The sequence below is a fragment of the Vespa crabro genome, chromosome 17 (assembly GCF_910589235.1).
Source record: "Vespa crabro chromosome 17, iyVesCrab1.2, whole genome shotgun sequence".
NCBI classification, from domain to species: Eukaryota; Metazoa; Arthropoda; class Insecta; order Hymenoptera; family Vespidae; genus Vespa; species Vespa crabro.
Genome location: NC_060971.1, coordinates 880,199 through 903,446, shown reverse-complemented (window position 1 = coordinate 903,446; position 23,248 = coordinate 880,199). Strand labels below are relative to the sequence as shown.

At 37.4% G+C, this 23,248-nt stretch overlaps 3 protein-coding genes across 5 annotated transcripts; 2 read left to right on the top strand and 1 right to left on the bottom strand.

Moving 5' to 3' along the window:
- Positions 1-32: 32 nt before the first annotated feature.
- LOC124430216 lies at positions 33-17,398 on the top strand. Of its 2 annotated transcripts, none has more exons than XM_046976474.1 (5): positions 33-1,385; positions 10,215-10,712; positions 11,395-11,696; positions 11,895-12,138; positions 12,870-17,398. In XM_046976474.1, exons 2-5 carry the CDS (start codon positions 10,449-10,451, stop codon positions 15,333-15,335), a joined length of 3,276 nt encoding a protein of 1,091 aa, XP_046832430.1. In that variant the 5' UTR covers positions 33-1,385; positions 10,215-10,448; the 3' UTR covers positions 15,336-17,398. The 2 variants fall into 2 exon arrangements, with proteins under 2 accessions (XP_046832430.1, XP_046832428.1); XM_046976472.1 differs by having other exon boundaries at positions 11,883-12,138.
- A 742-nt stretch (positions 17,399-18,140) lies between these two features.
- LOC124430221 (dolichol-phosphate mannosyltransferase subunit 3) lies at positions 18,141-19,094 on the top strand. The gene is made up of 3 exons (XM_046976481.1): positions 18,141-18,289; positions 18,460-18,687; positions 18,786-19,094. Exons 1-3 carry the CDS (start codon positions 18,278-18,280, stop codon positions 18,834-18,836), a joined length of 291 nt encoding a protein of 96 aa, XP_046832437.1. The 5' UTR covers positions 18,141-18,277; the 3' UTR covers positions 18,837-19,094.
- A 1,506-nt stretch (positions 19,095-20,600) lies between these two features.
- On the bottom strand, positions 20,601-23,156 carry LOC124430219 (UV excision repair protein RAD23 homolog A). 2 transcript variants are annotated; one of them, XM_046976479.1, is made up of 7 exons: positions 22,953-23,156; positions 22,802-22,874; positions 22,235-22,391; positions 21,796-21,969; positions 21,333-21,664; positions 20,810-21,127; positions 20,601-20,708 (listed from the first exon to the last, which is right to left on the bottom strand). In XM_046976479.1, exons 1-6 carry the CDS (start codon positions 23,016-23,018, stop codon positions 20,856-20,858), a joined length of 1,074 nt encoding a protein of 357 aa, XP_046832435.1. In that variant the 5' UTR covers positions 23,019-23,156; the 3' UTR covers positions 20,601-20,708; positions 20,810-20,855. The 2 variants fall into 2 exon arrangements, with proteins under 2 accessions (XP_046832435.1, XP_046832434.1); XM_046976478.1 differs by having other exon boundaries at positions 20,601-21,127.
- Between the last annotated feature and the right edge of the window lie 92 nt (positions 23,157-23,248).

Sequence of the window (23,248 nt, the reverse complement as noted above, 5' to 3'; positions counted from 1 at the left end):
TAAAAAGAAGAGCAACACTACCAAATCTTAATTTAAATCGATGTGCGATAGCCGCGAATCACTTTCAAATTTCTAAGTATCGTCCATTTCTCCGAATGTTATTATTCTCCGTATGACCAATACATCTGTACAATCTTTAATCGTTAATCGAACTAATAGCGTTGTTTTCGACATAATCATATAGACACTATGTGGCCACGAAAATTTCTTCCCACGCATCATAATTACACTGATTATACGCGCCATGCACCTATTCTCTCGTGGCATGACGCGTGACACGAGCTAGAGAGAGAGTTTGTGTGTGTGTGTGTGTACGTACGTACCACTGTGACCTTCCCTTCCTTCGATTCCCGCAACTTACAATTGCTTGACCTTGAAACAAAGAGCGAGCAAAGGAGAAAGAGGGGAAGCATCGATACCAGTGGACAGAATCCACGATTTACGATCGAGATTCTTCTCCGGATTCTTTCGAGTCACTCTCCTTTCCTTGAACTTCACTCTTTGACCCTTTCCATCTCACGATAGCGCACTCTACACGCTTTCATCCGCATATCCTGCAGACCTCATCTCTCTCTCTCTCTCTCTCTCTCTCACTCTCTCTTTCTCTCCTTCCCACCCTCACGCAGCAGCAGCAGCAGCAGCAGCAGCAGCAGCAGCAGCAGGAGGAGGGTAAAAGCGGATCGATCGAAGACCGGCTCGCTCTCTTGCATAGTCCGTCAACTCGATTGCAACGAGTCGTTCTTTCTCGCTATTTAGACTGAAGAGAGAGTCGACTCTTGCGTCGACCGGTTCGACGATTGCGCACCACGTGGCTTCGGATTCGCGCCAGGCTCGATACGCTTCCCTTCCTTCCTCTCTAACCCGATACCAACCAACCCTACCGCCAGCAAAAAGAACTCTCACCAGACGCACCCCGATACGCCCTCGTCGTCGACGTCGATCTACTCCCTCTTTCCTCGTCCTTCCTCGTCCTTCCTCGTCCGTTCTCGCCCATCCTCTCTCTCTCTCTCTCTCTCTCTCTCTCTCTCTCTCTCTCTCTCTCTCTCTCTCTCATCTATGCTACGAAACGATGCCTTCAGTCGACACGCGGCATCGCGACGCGAATCAGCGATCTTCCTCCTATTGAGATTTTCTCACACCAGTGTGTTCTTCGATCGGTCTACCCGATAAATTTCTCATTTTTAACGGAAGAGATTCAATTTCTATCGTCCTTCGTTTTGAATCTGATACTTCGATTCCGAGAATAAACAGATAGATACAATTACCGTTCGATAATTCCAACGCGATTTCATTTTTCATCTCTTCGACGACAAAGGAAGGGATTTATCTAACATTCATTGTGCCTTCGTGTATGATTATCGCGATGAGGAACAATAACCTTTTCGGTGAGTAAGTCACACGAACAATCGATTTTCGAACCGATCAATCAAATCTTACGTCGATCCTCTTAGAATTATTCCGTTTCCATTTCGCTTCGTTGTACCGAAGAACGGGTGTTATGGAGATAAAAAATGTGGGAAATGATGGGTCCAAGGATTTTTATTAATTTTTCTATGGAATTACTTATTTCGATGGTTTTCCTTTAATTAAGCTTATTAAACTTTTAATTGATTTTTATTGCCGGTACTCAAAGGGTATTAACGTCGACCTGATAATTTTTAATTACCTATCTCTTCGTGCCAAGTTTTGTACAGTTTTCATTAGACATTAAACCCACCTACGCTTAGCGTAAAAATTCTCGCGCTCGCTGACGCTTATTTACAGATCTCCTACACTCTTCTTTATCTCTCACTCATAACTGTTATTCGAAGATAGAAAAGGAGTAAGGGAGGCGGGGCGAAGAGCGCGCGCGATTGCACTTGCGGAACACGCGCGCATTGTTCCGTGCGATGCGGTGCTTTCAATCGCATTTTTTTCCGATTTCTTCGTATATCCCCCTGTTATTCGTTTCGTCGTATTGTCCCCATAGTAACGTGCCGTTACGTCACAGACGATGCCGTCCACTTTGCGAATATTTTCCACCATAGGTAAACGGAAATCCTTCGAAATAACATTATAGGGTGAATACACGAGAGCATAGACAAATACCTGTGGCTCGGTTTACATACGAAAGCACGCGTACAACGTAACCCTTTTCGAGCTTCCAAGGATTTAGCGTGACCTGGCACGATCCATTCGACGGAAGGTTACACTCTCGTGCCCTCACGTACGAAGATGGAAAAAAATAAAGATAAATCATCCGGCTGATTACGCTCGTGACTGCCTCAACTACGTAGGCATCAGAGATCTTTTATCAAAAATTTACCAAGTCGGATTAAAAAGAAAAAAAGAAAAGAGAGAGAGAGAGAGAGAGAGAGAAAATGTAAAAAATCAATCTTTTTTTTTATCTTTTCCTCTTTCTTTTTTTTCGTAAAAGTAAAAAAATCTGATAAACAAATAGACACGCTCCAAAGACTATTCAAGCTCCCATCGCAATAAGATCGTGCCTCTCCGTTGGCTTCCATCTCTTTCTTCGTCAACTAGAGAGTTCACCCTCGTGTACTTCCTTTCTAATTAATATTTATGCGACCTTGTTGTCGTTGAATATGCGATAAACCGCACGCGATAAAGCTCAATAACAGAGGACTCCGTTTTACTACTCTGTCGATACACTACATTACGTTCCGTACAGGCGCATACATACGCAAGACACGTGTACTTTCTCGATGCAATCTCAAGTTTATCCCCTAATATAACGACATCCGAATCGATCCGTCGAACCACGATCAATCCGCATTATGAATAAAACGATCGATCTGCGTTGAAGAGATACTTAGAGAGAAAGAGAGAGAGAGAGATAGAGAGAGAGAGAGATGTAGAATACGGGGATGTAGAATAGACATACATTTTCTATGGTTAATTTAGACGAAAGGAACGCGGCGCCGTTAATTATGAACGCATGTTGTATACTACCCCCCAAGGAGCGAGCTCAGTGGCAGTAACATTGAATTCCATCCCCCGATATCGTCATACTTCGACGCAAAAATACCGTCTATTTCAAACGCGCAATATCGTAAACAAATGTTTGCATTTAGAGAAATAACTACAGCTAATAAGATCTACTCTCTAGTCTTATTGAATTGTATAAAATATATTTCAAATAATGTCAATAAAAGAAATTTATCACGATCGTTTCTTCCTTCGATCATCTTTTTTACCATTACAGACAGATGTTGAATATTTGTTTTATCATTGATTTAAAAATTTTCTTTCGAGATATATTTTAAAAAAATAGAACACGCTCGAAATGTTTTATCGCATTACGTGACATTCGCATTGCTCGTAGCATCCCCATAGAAATCTATTTGGTGGGATGTGGGAGAGACCGATATTCCTTGATTCGAAGCATCGACGACTTTAGAGAGAGACTTTCAAAGATGCGCCAGTTGGTATAGTTTGATTTTACTTTTCTCTCGGTCTCTTAGAAAAACATTGGAAACATTTCGGAGTCGCGATAAAAATTATCCAAAGTTGACAACGTTTATTTTACTATTTGTATTATTATTATTATTATTATTAGTGATTTTTATTAGTTATCCAATAATTACTTCCAAAGGTAACGTACGTATGTGAATAAAGCGTAAAAGTTTTAAAACGCAGTCATTCAGCGATTCAGCATGTAACATAAAATATATAATTTTTCTTATAAATCGCTTCATAAACAAAGCTCGAAAGAATTTAACCTCGTGAAGGATATTGCTCTACTCTGAGCCTAAATATTATTCCTGGCACGTTCCAAACTTATTGTTAGACTTTTACGTGCAAGCAGTAAAAGATCTTTCGTGTCAATGAACGATCGTCGTTATTATCTCGTTTTGTCTTCCTTCTTTTTTTACTTTTTCCTTGCAAATTTCTTTTTTTCTTAATTTTTGCTTTGCATGACTGTTCCTCTCTTTCTCTCTCCCTCTCTCACTCTCGATACCAGACTACGTACGATTCGCTATGGAACATCTTCAAAGCGTTTTCCCCTTATTCACGATTAATTGTTCAGAAAGACGAGATAGTAGTGGTTAGTAAATCACAACCGCAAATGCACGTGCACGAAGTTCACCTTCTCTCTATTGACCTACCCGAGTCTCTGTTCGAATCGATGAATGAACTCGGAGATGTACGTCTCCTACGTCTATGCGCGTACGCTCGTGTGAGTCTATCATAATATACAGGGAAATGGGGGAACCAAAAATCTAAAATTATTTTGAAAATATTTTCATAAAATTTTGAAAAGTAGCCAAAAATGAAAAAACCTTGTACATCACGTTTATTATTTGCAAATAAAACTCGTTTGCGTGTGTGTATATATATACGCGCGCACGCGCACACACATACATATATGAATATAATGGAAGGCAATTTGTTGAACGGTTTGTCTCATTTCCAGCAATTAACTCAACGAGTTGATCCTGATAAAGGATTCGAAGGCTTAAAATATTTTTCCATAGAATCATCCTTCTTCGGATTGCGCCCAAGCACCACGTAATTCCCTCTCAGAAAGGATTTCGGGATAGACTGAGAGAAAAATAGGATTGAAGAAAAAGAATAAAGAAAGAAAGAGGAGAAGGAAATGTCGATTACATAACTTCGTAGAGGAAATAGACGCAGTGCAGGTGCTTCTCAAGGTTCTCCGACCTTTTCCCAATGTTTCTTTTCATTTCTCTTTTTTTCCTTAACTCTTCCCCGTTCCAATCTTTTCTCTCGATGTATCGTCCTTGAACATGTGACGACCCCGAGATAAATCGTATGTGTGAATTGGCGCGTCGTTTCTTGCCATGAGTAACGTAGATACTGTTACTGAAGAAAAATAGAAAAAACATAAGACGAAGCAAAATACCATGGTTTAACTATATAATATTATTAGGTAATAACGTTCAATCGATTGGCTATCGCGTAAAATTTCACTACGTACAACGGTCATATTCCCTTTGACGAGTACGATTACATGTTACCGATGCATCAAAAGAAGAAAAAAAAAAAAGAAAAAAAAGGGAAAAAAAAGAAAAGAGAAAGAGAAGAAAAAATATTGAAAACTTTTTCAAAGTTTCATAATCTATCGTTATCGATCAAAAAACATCATCCGTTTTATACGTAGATTTATACTATAGGCACGTAGACACGTACAGATGCGAATATAATGCTCGAATAATGTTCGCCATTATACGAAGAACAATAATACATATAAATCTATTATTCCCTGCTTAAATGAATAATATTATTTCGATCGGTATATCCAGGTTAATTAAACAAATATCACGTCAGATTTATACCAGTTTATTTATATAGAGCTCGTTATGCTGCTCTTCGCTTTAACTTATGCTTTTTTACATAAGCCATGCGTTAATCATGTATGTCAGGGCTAAATTGGACGTAGTATGTGAGTTTTACACGTTGCGCACGGCCATTATTATCCCTTATATAGTTTTTCTCCCCTTTTCTCTCTCTCTCTCTTTCTCTCCCCTCTTCGAGAGTTTCAGTAAGTTTGAAGATGTTAATTAAAATCTTGTAATACTTTCAAATTTACGCTATGCATCGAGCCATTATGAGATTCGCGCGGGATGAACAAAGAAAAAGTATCTTGAAAGCAAGATCGATCGACATTGAACGTTTAATATAATATTATAAGATTGGTTAGCTCCCTTCGATCGCGATCATCGCACAAAGAGAAGTTTCAGATGACGGAAGAGAAAATTGAATTCGTTCTCTCAAAGCGACAAAGAACAAGACTTGCTCTCTTTTTGTATCGTCCGATATTCAAACGCCACACCCAACCCAGACGCAGCATGTAAATCGTATTGATTTAGGAGAGAACAGACGAAAGTATCGCAGTTTAAGAGTATTTACGGTTTATATTGCCAACTCAAGAAACGAATGAACACCGGCCGTCGCAATCAATTGTCAGCGATCTAAAAATTTTGAAAAAAAAAGGAAAAAAAGAAAAATAAGAAGAAGAAAAAAGGAAAGAAAAGAAAAGAGCGAAAAAAAGATTTGTATGCAAAAAGTAGCCAGATGTTCATAGCGATTTGGTGCTCGGCCAAATTGTTAACATTCCTCGCAAACTCGAACGTCCTGCGATTCCATACGCGCGACCTTGTACCTTACTCGGGAGCAAAATCGATCGTGATCGATAAACAAATTGTTTCCGAAAATATTCATAAACCTTCTTTCAAGCTTCGTCTAACGAGCTCGTTATACGAAAAAATTTGATAAAAAAACCTTTGTTCGATAGCTCGCATTAATTGGAAATTAGTAGGAATTAACTAGGCGTCGATTATCGATCCTGATGATCTCGTCGGAACTTAACACCCATCTCAATCCCAGTGAAGCAGATAATCGAGCGCGAATGAGTATCGCGATGAGAAAATTTAACGTTCGCCTCATAACTGGCAATGATTAAATCGATCGATCTACCACTCATGCTTTTACGCCCACGAACGAAGCTGACAAAGAAAGGAAATAAAATACTTTTTATTTAATACTTTCTATAGAAGCTTAGGAACTTTGAAGAAATAACAGACATTAATTCCGTTATCTCGAGAACATTTAAATAAGAAAAACTCGGGAGAAATAGTATCGATAGAATTGGCATAGTTAAAAGCGCTCTATTCGAAGCTTCTTTGTCGGGAAATCAACGGCGCGTGGGAAAAGGGCAAGGAGTTGACCATGACCGGCGTAGACGACGCGTCAAAGTCGCGGAGCCAGAGTCGAGACGATGACGAGTACAAGTGCAGGGTCAAAGCGAGCCAGGCAAATTGCCAACAATTTTTCGGACCTTCGAACTTATTTTTGTTCATAAAGATTCTTACTCTATAACTGCTTGATTAAGATCACGACATTAATAATAGCGAGATCATAGTAAAATCTATAAGATCGATCGCGACGAAAGCAGAAGATAATTAATAATAGTGCACGAGAGAGAGAGAGAGAGAGAAAGGAAGAAGGGAGTAAAAAGTCAAAGTAGTTTATACAACTCTTTGTATTCGTTGATCCTATCGTCGATATATAATGCATTCACTGATCTCTATTAAATCTCTAGGAATACAATTGTTAATTATTCATAAATAATATTATCAAAGATTTATATGTTTAAGGATGTGATCCATTCGATGGTTATTTTTAAATACCTAACGGAGAAATGAAGATAAAGAGAGCGATATAACGTTATACCTTGAAGCGAAATCAATATTTTGCGTAGCGAAAAGGTTCAACGCACGCAAGAGAACCCTTAAATATACCCTCAAGGTACCGCCGCGTCGATGCGGGCTATCCTCCATCGACCTAGAAAAAAAGAAAAGCATTGTCCCGCATCTGCAAAGAGGGAACGTATTTGTTGTTATCGAGGTGTTATCGAGAGCTAACATACGTGCCTACATGGCTTTTTCATTTTCGCGTTATAGGAATGTTCTTACGGGAATCTTAAACAAGGGAATTCTTTTGATTTATCCAAGTACTTGGAACAATGGAAATAGGAGAGAGTCAACAAGTCCAGAACACGCGGTTCATTTTCTTATTACGAAGTTTATGAAGCACCCTCAGGCCTCTTTTCTCTCTTCTATAATAATAAGGAAGCTGAAAACTGAAAGTCTGTTTTGAGATATACTACGTATGTATTTGGATAGTTGTGCGAGACACAAAGACGGATCATTTTAGGTCAACGATGGCGAAGCAGAAATTCCTTAGGAAATTCCATAAGGATCGATATCTACAAAAGGATAGGATTAACTAACGTTTTACGTCCTTGGAGGCAAACGAATAAGTTAAACTTTATCGATATGACTAAATCTGATCGAAGTACCGTCCTTCAAATTTATTTTATTGTCCATTTATTTATAGACAGTTAGTCAACGATCATTATTATTAAACGTTCGAGAGAAAAAGAGAAAGAGTATCTATCGACTACTCGTTAGAGCATTAGGATACGAATTTCACCATTTTGCCATTTTTTTCTTTTTTGCATTTTTTTTTTCTTTTTTTTTCTCTTTTTCTCTATACTCTCAATGCGTCGCAATTTATTGACACGTCGTCAGAAAAATATATCCTCGCGTCAAAGGTATCTCCATATTTCACGATAAGGATTGCAATTCGATTTCATGTCCCGATAGAACATGCCTGACAAATCTGTCGATCGATTTGAAGCATTGTTAGACTACTTCGTCGTCTGATGAACAAGACGTTTCAATCGATATCTATCAATCTCCGATAAAAACAAATAACACAAACTTGAACGCAGAAAGTATTCATGGTTCGTTCAAGTTTATCCATGGATACGATTCAATTATTATCCAAAAATTCGGACCGACTAAAGCTTCGTTTTCAGATTATTTGCCCTAAAAATAATTCACTAACATTATATTTTTCTTAGAATTCCATTATCGTTCCCATATATGTCCCACATTGTGTTTCAATTTCAAACGAAAACAAATGTAAAATCTTTTTCTCGAGAAATGATTTCGTAAGTAATTCTCTATTTTTAATTTCTAATCCATTTTTCTCATTTAAACGGAATATATGGTCGATTTAGCCAATGTTTCAAAATAACATCGCATTTATCTACGTACCTATCGCGTACCACCTGCCAAAAGACATAGCTGCAGTTATTTTCGAGCAGTTATTAAACGTCAAGCTGTCGATTTTTAAGATGCGCATCATTGAAGAATCATCGATATTAGACAACCAGGTATTAAGTAATTTATAAAGTTCACCGAGAAAATCGATCGAACTTTTCTCGTTTCTCCAACTTCCTAAGATGTTATAAGCGTTTAAAAGTTTCGGCGAGAAGCATTTTTTTAAATTAAAGTAGGTACTAACTACGTTCAGCGATGCTGACCCATCGATGCCATGAACTGATTATTCAGGAATCTGTCAAACTCGAAAGGAGAAAAAAAGGATACACGATCGTTCGTTAATGAAAGTTTTTCCTTTCAAAGATGGAAAATAATTATACGACGTGTTCCGTAGATATTCTTAGATAAAGAAGAAAGGAATAACGCGAAGATGTTAGTAAGAAGATCTTTGAAGTAAAAAAATCTCCTCGTAGTTGTAGAAATTATTTATATTTACATTGTAGAAATTATTTAGCTCATCACAGATAAATCCATTTTCTAAGGAACTAGCCCACGTACTCATAAACGATTCGACTTTGCAGAAACTCTCTCAGGGACGGTTAACAATTTATTAAAGTGAAAGGTACTTGATCGTTACGCGCGATCTAAGCCACGTAAAATATACTTTGATATCTCCAGAGTGAAAATCCTCCAATCTTTAACCCTCTTTATTGCTCTCTCCCTCTCTATCTATTCCTCTCCATCTCCCAGGACGATAATTCATTTTCCTATATTTTTTTCAAAATAACGTTACCCTACGATATTGTCCCATTTTTCTTTTTCTTCCTGAAAGAGAAAAGCAAATGATTCATTTCCAGTAAAAGCAATGAATATAGCAACCATTGGAAAGCTTTTTGCAGTCATGGCAAAGGAGAAAACGATTGGTGGTAGCACGTAAAGGCGGCGCTGAAAGAGAAAAGAAGGAAAGAAAGAGAAGAAGTAAACTACCCTTAGCTCAATTGCAATAGGTCTGGTAAAATAAGTAAGCAACGACGGTAGTAACGAAAATCAAAGATGTGTTTTTCAACCGTACCTTCGTACATGCAAATTAATTAAACGTTTTCGCGCTTATTCTCGAATAAAGTCATAGTAGGCGATAAGTGAACGTGCGGTTTTAGTGTGCGAACGCTCGAATTTAATAGCCTCCAAATTGAATCCAGCTCGAAAAATAACGTTAACGCCGCGTTCGGATCCATTTGAAATGGATTCGAATTGCAAATATGAGATAATGGCGATCGTGCAGACGAGAATTTGAACAAGTGCGATGGATATTCTCACAATTATCCTTCCTTTTAGAAACGTGGAATAGTTCCGAACAATGAGTACTTTGTGATGTAACTGCTCTATACAAATATATTACTATTTATATATTATATTATTTATTTTCATATATTTAAATTATTCTTATTATAATGCTTATAATATATCAAAACTAAGCGATAATCTCGGCTAAATGTATTTATAAAAATATACTGTTCGGTAAGGGCATAAATTAGCGATAATATATTTAACTTATAAATGGGTCGATTTGGTAAACAGACTTTTTCTTTTTTGACAAGCGCCTGTTCACTTTGCTTTCAGTGGCGAGCGTCATTCGACATTGACACCAGGGAAAAAAAATCATGGATCGTGCGAAGTGTACGAGACTGGGTGGAGTTACTTTCGGATTTCATCGATTCCGACGTATTTGCTGGTGACGGCATGGCGTCATACGGAAGACACATTTACGAACCCAACTTGACTTGAAAGACGCGTGGGCGAGAAAAGAAGGGACGCGCAAGCACGGTACAGGCATACCGTTTAAAAGGAACGACAATGTCAGCGATCGCTACGGAGTCGCTGTGTACGAGCACTATTCCCGATGAATCGACGACCGCTGTTATACCGACGGTTACCAAGATCGATACCAGACTGGACGTCAGTCCGATCTCGGTGGTACTCGCTGTCTCGATAGTTTGCATCCTCTCGCCGATAACCGTCACGGGAAATTCCATCATTTTAGCAGCCTTTTATAGGTACAAGAGACTTAGAACGGCCTCGAACTACCTTCTCGTGTCCTTGGCCGTTAGCGATTTTGGGGTGAGCCCGAAATTGATTTTCTCTTGCGTTCGTCGGGGCATCGATCGTCAATGAGTATTTTACGAGGATATAACGCAATGCAATACGTACGAATAGAAGTGTATATATACATATATATATATATATATATATATATATATATATATATATACAAATATATACACACAAATAGACGAGAATAAAGTACGATGTACTTGGACGAATCGTTCCTTAAATTATATATACATTGGCCGATCTATCGTTCGTGAGCTATGACGTCAATGAACGAATCTTACGGAGCTTGAATAGAAATGGTTTCGCTAATGCGTCGTGCGAAGTAACAATCAATGAATTCGAGTACCGCCTGCCTGGTCGTCGAGCCGCTATGGCATTAGGTTAGATAGTAGGGTATACATGCGTATACCGTGCGTGCCATTTACGAGTCAAATTAAACGCTATCGCGTTTATTCGATCATTAGCTTTTTAGATTTAACGTGATTTCAAGAAAAAAAATACTTTCTGTAACTCTTTGTAACTCTTTGGTTGGACTTTCGTTAATAAAGATTCTTTCGCAAATGAATGAATTCGGAAAGGAAGAAGCAGCAGCAACAAATAATACCGCAAAAATGAAATTTCATCGACGATCGAGGCCATTATCATCTAGCACGTAACGATACCTAATCGATATTTGCTTTTGACAAAGGTCGGAGTGTTCATGCCGTTTGGTATGCAGCTAGAACTCTCTGGTCTGCCAGAAAACGGTACGTCGACGCTGTGCATCCTTCCGTATTGCATCGTGATCGCGCTTTGTAGCGTGAGCGTACTAGTTACGGTGGCAATAGCGGTAGATCGTTTGACATCGTTGGCACAACCATTGAGATATAAGAATATCATCACTCACAGCAGCATCGAAAAATATATCGCCGTATTTTGGATCTATGCGATCTGCGTTGGACTCTCGCCTTTGATCTACGCTCAAATCACGGGTCTGACTGAAACGCATAGGTATTATTTTATCCATGATGAATTGTCGACGAGTCTTTAATCGCAATTTCAAATAATATTTACCGATATATATACTAATACGCGTAGTAGTAGTGTAATTCATAATCGAGAAATTATCTCGCATCATAACCCAGAGAGAGAGAGAGAGAGAGAGAGAGAGAGAGATTAATTTACTTTACATCATAGCGGAGGTTGTAGGTTCGAAGCAGCCGTCTTGCCGCCTGTAAGAGTCTTCCTGGTCGTAGCAGTTTGGGCGCCGAGCGCTCTCGTACTTCTCGCTTGCTACGTCTACGTCTACCTGGTAGCACGAGCTCATGCACGTGCTATTTACACGGTAGAATTATCATTCCGACATCAAACGCAAACCATGGCTTTGCCTCGCTATGGCCAAACGTTGGCCGTAACGGTTGGAGCCTTTTTCATCCTTTGGCTTCCGTTTCAAGTGAGTGTAAATATATATACCTTCTCTCTTTTCGTATCTTCAAAGTCCTAGAAACTAATCTATATTCATAAACGCACTCATACGTTTTATATGCATATATGTAGGGGTCCATACTTGGAAATTTTCTATTTTTAGATGCACGTTTAATATTATATCGTATATTCAAGTATAGAAACGGGAAAAATCGTGCTACAATCAATGCGCTATAACCGTAGCAAAAATTGTCTAAAAACCGATCTAATCTCCTTCAACGATCGCAAAAGATAACGATCGCCCCATCTCTTAGGAGTACTGCCATTGAAACGAAGTTAGCTACTCCTCCGATACGCTGCAATATGCAATACGTTACGTCTTGTTAAAATTTTCTATACGACGTCGTGGAAGAATAAGCGCGACAGCAAATTTCCATAGATATTTCCGACAACGTACGCTTCAAAGCGTATTTACATTTTGGAATTTTTTCATTATCTTTCTTCAGATCAAAAGAAAGAGTTTTTTTTCCTCTTTGCTTTCCTCTTTCTCTCGTTCGAAATGAAATAAAAAGAAAAAAATGAAGAAGAAAAAGAAAGAGAAAGAAAACGGAAGAGTCCTCGCGTCAGGAATGAGAACGTTTGATTCGCACGTCGTGCAGATATTGAAACGATAATACGCGTTTATGGCGTGAAAATGCGTTTCTAAAGAAAATTATGCAAATATTATCGTCCCGAATCTCGTATTTCGTCCCTTTTCAGACCTGCATGCTGCTCGACATCTTCTACGACACCAATTTCCTTACGGAATGGGCGGTCGTCTGGTTGGGTCTGCCAATTCTCTCTCACAGCGGAGCAAATCCTTGGATTTATGCCTTTCATCACGGTGAGATGCGAATAGCGGCGGGAAAAATAGCTGAGGACCTAGTCGCTTTGTTCGGTGTTACGCCTAGCCGATACGGCGGATGCTCGCCCGCCAGACGCCAATCGAATACAAATCTAGAATTGGCCGAGGTGAACAACGGCAACGACATTAGGGAACGACAACACGTCGAAAATTGTTTCGCGCCCAAACAACAAGTGGGCGGCAACGCCCATTACTCGAGCAAACGTTGCTTAGACATGTCTGGAAGGCAGGGAGATATTTCGCCGGAAAGAAATGAAGCCGATCGTAGTTCGTCCTCGAAATATCATCCAAACGAGATCGTCGAGGAGGACATCGAGGATCTGAGAAAAATGTTGGATCCGAAATATATAATCGATCGGAATCACGTTATAGATTCGAATCACAACATTGATAAAATTAAAAACCTCAAGTACCTACTCGATCCGACGTTCGGCAAAATAAGACACCTTAGACGTCTCAATCGCAAGAGACTCCTGAGCAAGAACTTTTCGAAGAAATGGTCCGAGCCCAAGTTCATATCCTATCAGAATTTAAATTCCGACTGTGGTGCCAATAGAAAATTTCTTCAATTCAACGCCATGTCCGATCCGGCGTTAAACGCCGTAGCCGATAGTCAATCAAACGACATCGACAGGACGCTCGACGTCGATGCGACGGCTAAGGACATGGATGCGAACGAGCGAGGAAATTCGAATCTATCCTCGATGTCTTATCCGAATATAAGGACGGCCGGTGGAAACACGTCCGAGATTAACTCGAGAGTATTCGTAACGAATAAGAAAGGATCGGAACTCATTCACAGATATTCAGTCGAGAATTTAAATGACAATAGATTCGACGGACGTCCGTCCGTCGACCAATTTGATCGACGTCAAACGGAGAGCCAAACTATAAGGAACGTTTATTCGCGAGCCCGAACGCGGCCACGATTCGATCTTACCAACGATATAGACGTTGCGCGTATTCGCAATAGCTACTCGTCGTCCCTATGTACGAGCGAAAACGTGGCGAATCGCAACCTCCTTGGAAGTCCGAAGTATAGATTATCTTCGAGAACTATGAATGTCATTGGCAACAACAAGCTGCCTTCTAACCTGCCGTGTTTCGGGCCGAAACAACGCCGCGTGGCGCCGCCGCCACCGCCGCCGCCGCCGTTGCTGCCACCGCCGCCGAACGTATCGAAGAACGTCAAACTCGAAACCGACCTATCGCCCTATCGATTCTCGCAAGCTCAAATAAAGATGCAACTAATACACTCGGAATCGGTAAATCGGATCGAGCCAAGCACCGAGCACGCGACATTTTTTCGAAATTCGAAGCTCGTTGAAGGATTAACGATTCCCATTATACACTCGGAACCAACCAGTCCTTTGGAGCCAGTACCTTTGTCCTCGGCGCAAGAAGAAAAATCCAAAAATTTTCATGTAGAAATTACGACGAGGAACAACGGCGAACTCGAGTCGTGTCGAAATCGAAAGAGTCCCGTACGACATTCGGATCCTACGTTGCCGTCGGTATTATTCAACGTCGAGGATTTTAGCGAGACCCTCGTACCGACCGATCTTTCGTACAAGGAGCTACCAGAGACGATAGATACTACCGAGAGAGGACCGATACAATTGTTCGAAGCTTTGCTTAAAAACTATGAGAAAACGAGGGACAATAAATTGGCCGAGCCGATATTCGGCGAACACGATTCGACGAGATTCAACTCGAGACGGCCATCCGACTCGAAATGGTCGGAATCATCAAAGAGTCAAGAAATTTTGTCGTGCGTTAACGAGCATCAAGCCATTCCCTCATCTTACTCGGTGAACAACTTTCAAACGTGCAACAGCGGCAGCGACTTGAACGATCTGACGTCCTTAGATCCGTTCATGTGTCCCGAGCCATTGACCTCCTCGTTACGTGAATCCTTCTTCGACGCACCCTCGGTACCTGATTCGGACATTTTCACGTCCTTCGAAGAAAATGACACGGCCGATTTTTCCCCGGAAACCAATCCGATCCGGACCGACTTACCATCTACCGTCTACAACTCCGTATCCGCGATCAATCTAAAGAGCTCCCCGATCGCTTACGAACAGAGCAAATCGACCGAGTCCGTATTTCGTAGCAAACGTACCGAGGAAGGTTCTTGCGGGATTTTGGATTCGTCGCCGTCTCAAATGCATCGTGCCAAAATTAGAATGCGTTCGTACATGGACGCGAAGAAAACAATTCGTTTGGCGCCATTGGCCGTACCAACTCCTACCGACATTTCTACTCCCACCTTTGACCTTATCTCGGAAAGAAAAACAGACGGGCCCGTATTGGTCTAATCGTTTATACGAGCATGGCTTATAGAGACATGGGCCATATTAAAAAAAATGTACATTTTGGTTTTTTTTTTTTTTCTAAGTATACTGTGGATACTGCGAAAAGTCGTCTAAGACGAAATTCCACTCGTCGGTATCCGAAATCCGAGCAACAACTCTCACAATTATACATTTCCTTTTACTTAGAAGATCACGTAGAGAAGAAATATAGGGTAATCCATCCGATTGGATGATAATATTTTAAGGAGTATAAAATATATCGCAAGTATAGCTTTGTTAAGTGTAGCGCAATTTGCCGTGCCAAGCGAGTCGAAGGGATGTCTTTGATTTTAAATCTATATCATTAATTACCAATGTAATTTTACCGCTTGCGTACCTGAAAACAATAATCGATGAAGAAAATAACCTCCTCGTTATTTGGAACGACTGAAGCATCTATGTAAGACGAAAATGAAAAGACGTACGAAAGTGTTTTTTTATGGGGATACATTAATTACGAGTACGAATTAGTCGAGGGACGAACGCTGATATTAAATAAATAGCATTACAATATTGCACGGAATATAATTGTTCTCTTTGAAATCATTCATGATAATAATTCCGATGACGATTCGTTCTTTCGACGGGATGTACGTTGTGTAAATTAATCGGGACGTTGATCGATATATCAAATGGAATATACCTTGTTAATTCTTTACTTATCCAAAAGAAGTTCGGTTTGCGTGTCTCTGCGATAGAAAAGTCTATACTACCGACGAAACCAATGGGAACCAATGTTTAAGAATGTTACGGAAGAGAAATGCAACGTACCTTAAATACACGTAGAAAACGTATTAGAATAGAAGGGACGCTAGGACCAAAAAAAGATTATATTTTTAAATACCACTTATATTACTTCATTGCGATCGTTACGACGCTTGAACTATTTCAAGAAAAATCTTCTCGTAATATCCTGCATCGGTGCTGCCGCACTGATTTTAATTCGACATTAATATTTCACATTTATAACGGAAAGTAATGGATTATTTACGAAAGAATAAGGAAAGGAAAATAACGATGCTTTTGTTTACTCGTAAATAACCAAGAGAATTCTAAATAGGTACTACCTACATTACGTATGTTTTACGTTATTATCGTTCGTTTCGTGTACGCTTACGTACCGAAAGAGTGCCTCGGATCTTGGTTCTCTAGTATCGAAAACAAGTTGCGAAAACTTACGAGTTCTTCCCTCCCTAAAAAACTTCGATCGAAGATTTATTATTATCAAATAGAGAGTGGAGTGCATCAGTGTTGCATCATTGCAAGCGACACGAATATTGAATGAATTTTGGAGAGATAATACGAATGAAGGATATAAATCCGCTGTAAATACGTACGAATAGTATCCTAACCCCGGTACCCGCTTAAGGTACTTGTACTTTAGTATCTACTTATATACAAGTATAGGTACTCTCGACAAAACTTCCCAAAGAGGCAAGTACAGGTGTACTTACTTTCATCTTGCATAAAAATCTAGATCATAGAGATTGCTCGAGTGCTTTTATTTGATAAAAAAGAAGAAAAATCCTTTCCCCGTTACAAAAACGGACGGCCGGTTCGTACGATCGATTTCGATCCAATATCCAATTTTAAATATCATTTTACTTATTCATTGTACTTTACGTACCGATTATAGATGATAAACGAAGTTTAATCCTATTGTCCATGTCTTCCATCTAATACTATTAAAGATAAGTTACTTCGAGTAATATCGTTTCGAATACGGAATAATAATTGACGAGAGTACATAATGGTAATGTATCAGATAAAAATAACTACTCGAGAATATGTTTCAGGAGATTAAGTAAGTACACCCCAAGTGTCTTACCTATACGTGTATATATTATATACACCAGTTCCTAGGCACGAGTGCAGCGGTACATTACGAAGCAGTTTGAAGCATGATAAAATACCATGTCGTACGATTCAATTATAGTAATTATCACCTTATGACGCAATTTCCAACCGCGTACATGTATTTTCCAAAAGCTCTCTATAAAATATACTACATTTTGCGTAAAATTCAATGAATCTAAAAAAATAGTACCCTCTATCCGGCTGCTTCCTACGTACGATCGATCTTTAAAAAACAATACATGATCAATTTCCAATATGATCAATATTTCATTCGATCAACATTCGTATTAGTAAAAAATTCATTTAATTCAATATTGATCAACACTGGAGTTTATAATGCCTAAGAGAAAAATAAACGTATGAATAAGCCTGTACTATGATGTGAACCCATCCGCATAAAGACAAATAATTCTTCATGTTTACGTGATAAAAAGAAGAAGAAGAAAAAGAAAAAGAAAGAAAAAAAAACAAACAAACAAAGAAAAGAAAAGAACTTAAAAAACTTAAACGATGGAAAGAAATCTAGCATTAATTTATTACAAAATATATTACGATACTACGAAAATAAATGCGCTTGGTATTCATTTCGTTTTTCTCATACACATCCCAGATTATACAAATTATATAATAATGTGCGTGCATTACGTTTCAGTTAAATAATAATTAAATGTCCAAGTATGTACCAATGTCTTTCCAGTGCACAAATTAAGTTTCGTCGCTCGATCGCGAGATGACAGCACTTATATACGACAAACCTCATCTCGAAGATAAAACAGTTTACTACGAGGATAAGCAGTTATAATTAGGAATTAATATTACGTCGATAATAACGATATTTGCAGCGGATACATTGTCGACCGTAGCGAAAATTATAAATGAACGAAAACAATTGTTTATCTTAACGAAGGAAGTAAAAAAAAAATATGACTTAACAAGTCGATGAATCATTTTCGATTAACAATTAAACGTACAAAAAGTAAAATGTAGTATATTTCTTATCTACGAGATGGCTCAAACGTAATAACAACTATGTTATCACCCTCTACTCGATGATAACAAATGTAAGAATACGTGGACGTGTTGGTCGGCGACGAGTCGATCTCTGTGATAATTCCTACTTGTCTAATATTTATAACGTGAAGTCAGTTACCAGTGTTTTATAAACATAATCTTTATCGGTCTAACATTAGAATTGGAACGTTGTTTTATATTAATTCACTTTTCTTTGCAGATGTCTAAGTTGACGGAATGGCTTACGTATACTAGTGTACCTTTAGGTATATGGCTAGCAGTGATCACCGGATATATAAATCTTTCTTATGCCACGGAATGGCAAGAAATATTTTTATTTCTACCGCTTATAGCTTTACTTGTATTTGGTTTTTATGCAACCAGTGTCGTCTTATACAGAACATTTACATTCAATGATTGCAACATGGAATCAGCTGAACTCAAAAAAGTATATAATCTTTTTACTCCTACAATTGTCCATAGAATCCTTATATGATTCTATGTAGATCGATTAACATTTACTTTTACTAATTACTGAAATTGCAGGAAATAGAAGAAGCTAAAAAAGATTTGCGTACAAAAGGTATTTTCTCATGAACAAAATGAATATATTTTTATACTCTGTATATTAAAGCGTATACCACGAATATACACAATTTTGAACAAGTCGTCTAAGATTCTTCCATTTTATTAATATTTTCATTATTTAAGTGATTAATTTCATGAGCTCGTCAAATTTTTATTGATAAATGTTGTTCTACGTTTAGCTGTATAAATGCAACGAAGATATGTAACTCTGCTAGAAAATAATATTTGTAATTAACTATTTTTTTCTAATAAATGAAGATACATTTATTTATGTTTTTAAGTATTACAAACATATTGAAAACAGTGGAAAAGAAAAAAACAAGATTTTGCTGCTTCAAAGTGTCTCTAGATCTAAAAATGAAGTATAGAATAAGTTGGACTTGAGTTTTAATACATTCTTTTCTAAATTTCTTTCAATACAATTGCTTCATAATTTGCTGATAAATAAAAATACAGTACTGTTATATACCATTTACTCGAGGATAATCTCCTCAACATCGTTATAATATATTTTCAAAGAATTCGTATGTATGTACCACATACCACCCACGCACGCACGCCAGCCAGCCAGCCAGCCAGCCAGACACATACACGCATGAATATGTACTTATACATTATGTAGTTACAAATAACGAATCCTTACATACGCACATATGCATATAAGAGGAAGATAAAACCGAAATGTCAAAGTTAACAAGCAGATAAATTTTTGACGACCATATCGAAGCATTTTGTCATAGAGAATACTTTTATTTTTTACTTTTCATTTGTTTTTTTTTTTTTTTTTATTTTTTATTTTTTCTTCGTAAAAGCTCTCATCGATCCGAGTATTAATCTAATGGTTGCAATCGGTGACTATAAGTCACGCCGTATCTACAATTTCTATATATTTCTCTCGCAAAATCGTATATGATAAAAATCTGCAAATTTTATATTCACAGAGTTATCTATGTATATGAAATATTAATATATTTAATATTTTCATGAAAATAATATTTTTAAGAAAGAAGTTCTTAACAAAGAAGTTTGATGCACGTATACGTATCAATTAAAATTTCTTCGTTATATTACTTCAACGCTAGAAACTGTGTTATAATCGTTTAATGCACATTTAAAATGGATTGACTTGTTAAATTTCTCTTTCATGTGCAACTATCTTTTATTATTTTCGTTTAAAAAATATCAAGAGATCAATTTTTTTGTTTCTTTTTCTTCCTTTTTCTCATTTTTTTCTTTTATTTCTTTTTTTGTTCTTTTCTTTTTTCTTTCTTTTTTTTTTCTTTTTTCTCTTTTTATACATACGCGAATGTACACGCATATACAAGCACTAATTCCGACCGTATATGAATGCACCTATATTGTTTTTACATTAGAAAGTCCATCAAGTGCACAAAAGTACATTAATGAACTGGAGATACATATGTATAGACCTTTCGCGCATACGCACAATTATTTATTTAAATGCACGCACAAAAGGTGTACTTTTATTTATTGTTATTTACCGATCTATAGCTACCCTTAGTTTTGAATGTATAAATACAATGAAATAAACGTATATACTATTAACAGACTACAAATGTTACGTGGACTTTCTTACGTAAAAATAGTATTAATTTGCTCCAGACGATGAAGAAGCAAAGATTCATTACCATACGACTGTTATCATCTATAAGTATGAATGTATTGATACAAGCTCCAAATGATTCTTTTATAGCCTGCAATATTGATGTGTTTTAGGTGAAATCCATCATGGATATAGCACAACAAATAGAATTTTATATCAGTGTGTGTAATTTTAAATTTGTTGCATTTCCAGCCATTTTGATACATTGATGAATATATCACATAAAATTTAGCTTGTTGGTATACATGTCAATTCTCCTGTATATAATGAATAAAATATCCTAAACATGTACGTATATTTACAAACAAAGCAATCGTAATTACTGTGAAAATAAGTGGTTATGATGTAATTTACCCACCCTTTCTCAGTCCATTGATATTTCAAACTCATACATATGTATAACTTCAGTCATCGAGATTTTGAGATAGCAAAAAGTTAGCAGCAAGATTCTCATTTTTTTCACATGCAAAGTAAGCTTGTACAACTAGATGTTCTGGAAATCCTAACGCCGTCAACCTATCAATAGCCTCTCTGTCTTGCGGTGTTAACTGAATCATTTCAACAGCCGCCCGTGTACTAGATCCACCACCTGAAAGACCACCTGGAGCGGCCGCAGATGCTACCGCTGCTGCAGATACAGGCATAACTCGTGCGCCTGTACCACCAGTTGTTTCTACTGCATTAAAAAGATTCACTTGTGTGAGCATCCATTTATAAAGTTCACATCAATATACTTGCCAAATTTTTAATTTTTTTAATTCTTTTTAATTTTTTTTTTTTTTTTTTTTTTAATATTTTTTTTCTATTTTTTTCTATTTTTTTACTTTTTTTATTTTTTTGTTTTTGGTTTTGTTTTTTTTTTTTTTTTTTAACAAACGAACCTGGCTCATTCAGCATACGTATAAATGCTTCCTGATTCTGTGAAATGTGCTGTAAAAGGGCAGGATTAGTTTGTCCTATTTGCTGGAGCACGGTATTTAAAAGTTGAGGATTTTGTTGAATAACTTGGCGCATTTGTTGAAACTGTGGTTGCATTCGCAAGAATGCTAAAGGATCTTGGCCTTGATCTTGAATTTGTTCTTGCGCTTCTGCAGGATCCTCCAATGGATCCTCAAATAGTTGAGCGGGTATACCTGTCAGAAGATATTCAACCGCCCTATCTGGATTGTTGAAGCTCGCTCGTAAAGCCTGTTCAACTTGTTCTCTCTCGTATCTAATAAAAATGAGATTAATTGAAAATATAAAGGCGTTTATCTGTCCGCATACAAATAGATCATTTATTTCTTATTCTTTTGTCTCTCTTTCTCTCTCTCTCTCTCTCTCTCTCTCGTTTCTTTTACTTACCCCATATCCATGATATTGTTTACCATTGTATTGTATTCTTCACCCATCAGCAAGGCACTCTCGGCTTGTCCTCCAGCAGCTGCTGGCTCTGTCACTGTAGATTCTTGCACATTTGTCGATGGTTGAGATACAGTTTGACCGCTAGGGTTTGTACTAGGTGGTGGTGGTGCTGAGCTATGGCAAAAGATAAATATCATGAACTCGCCTGAAATATCTCAAGAATAACATTTTTTTTTCTCATTCATAACTGCAACATAAATATTTACATTTAAAAACATTTATTCGAGGTTTAATACCTTGCGACTCGTCTTATTACCTTTCTAAAATATCATTTTTATATAGACAATAGTTGTACTTTTCTTTTCCAATCTCAAACTTTTAAAAAAAAACAACACACCTTGAAAACGACAAATTCATAAACTGTTATATCATTGAATACCTGGTAGTTGTGTCTTCCTTATTGTCACTTTCAACATTGTGCTCTTCGCTCGCAGCCGAACCACTACCAGCTTTTGGTTTTGTAATCATTAGAACTATAAATTTCTTTTCATCGATACTATACTCCGTAAGGGGTTTGTCATCGATTAATATTTTTCCTGGAATAATTACATGTATATTTCAATATCGCATAAATACATCACACAATGCAATAACGTGTATATATATATATATATATATATATATATATATATATAAAATACGTATATATACGTATACGTTATCTCGAAAGAGATATTGAAAAGAGACATTGGTGTTGGAAACCATTCGTGGAAAATGAGAGAGAGAGAAAAAGAAAAAACTTTCAAACTTAACCTGCAATAACTCATACGTGATATAAATCGTTGAAATAAAATTAATTACGCGGACATTTGATGTATTATATGTGAAACATTTCATAATAATTATATGCACATATATATGACGAAACATTGAAAATCATACAAACATAGTCGCAAATGTTATAAATTCGGACGAGAGAAAAGTGAGGTTATGGGCTTGAATTTACCAGCATATATTAACTTTTGGTGTTCGGTAGGGAAGCCTTCTTGAGTCTCGATATGTTTCTTAAGCTCCCTTACCTGCAAGGTAACATATAATTTTTCTAATTAACCGAAACGAAACTACATAAAATTCGATATCACTACGTTTTAACTCACCGTTGCGGATGGTTCAATTTCTACCGTAAAAGTTTGTTGCTGTAAATTTTTCAGAGTTATAATCATATTGTAGAATTTTCAAAGAAACAATATCCCACTCAATGATAAAATGAAGTTCGAGAATCTCCTTCAACAAGAATAAAACGAAGTTTTGGCTGAAATCTTTTTAGTGATGAGTCGGCACTGCTTTAAGCAGCTCAAAGATACATAATCCGTGGTATAACGCGAGAGGAACAACGCACTATCGTATGAATTTATGAGCATTTCCTTTGATTCCAACTCGAAAAGAAATAATG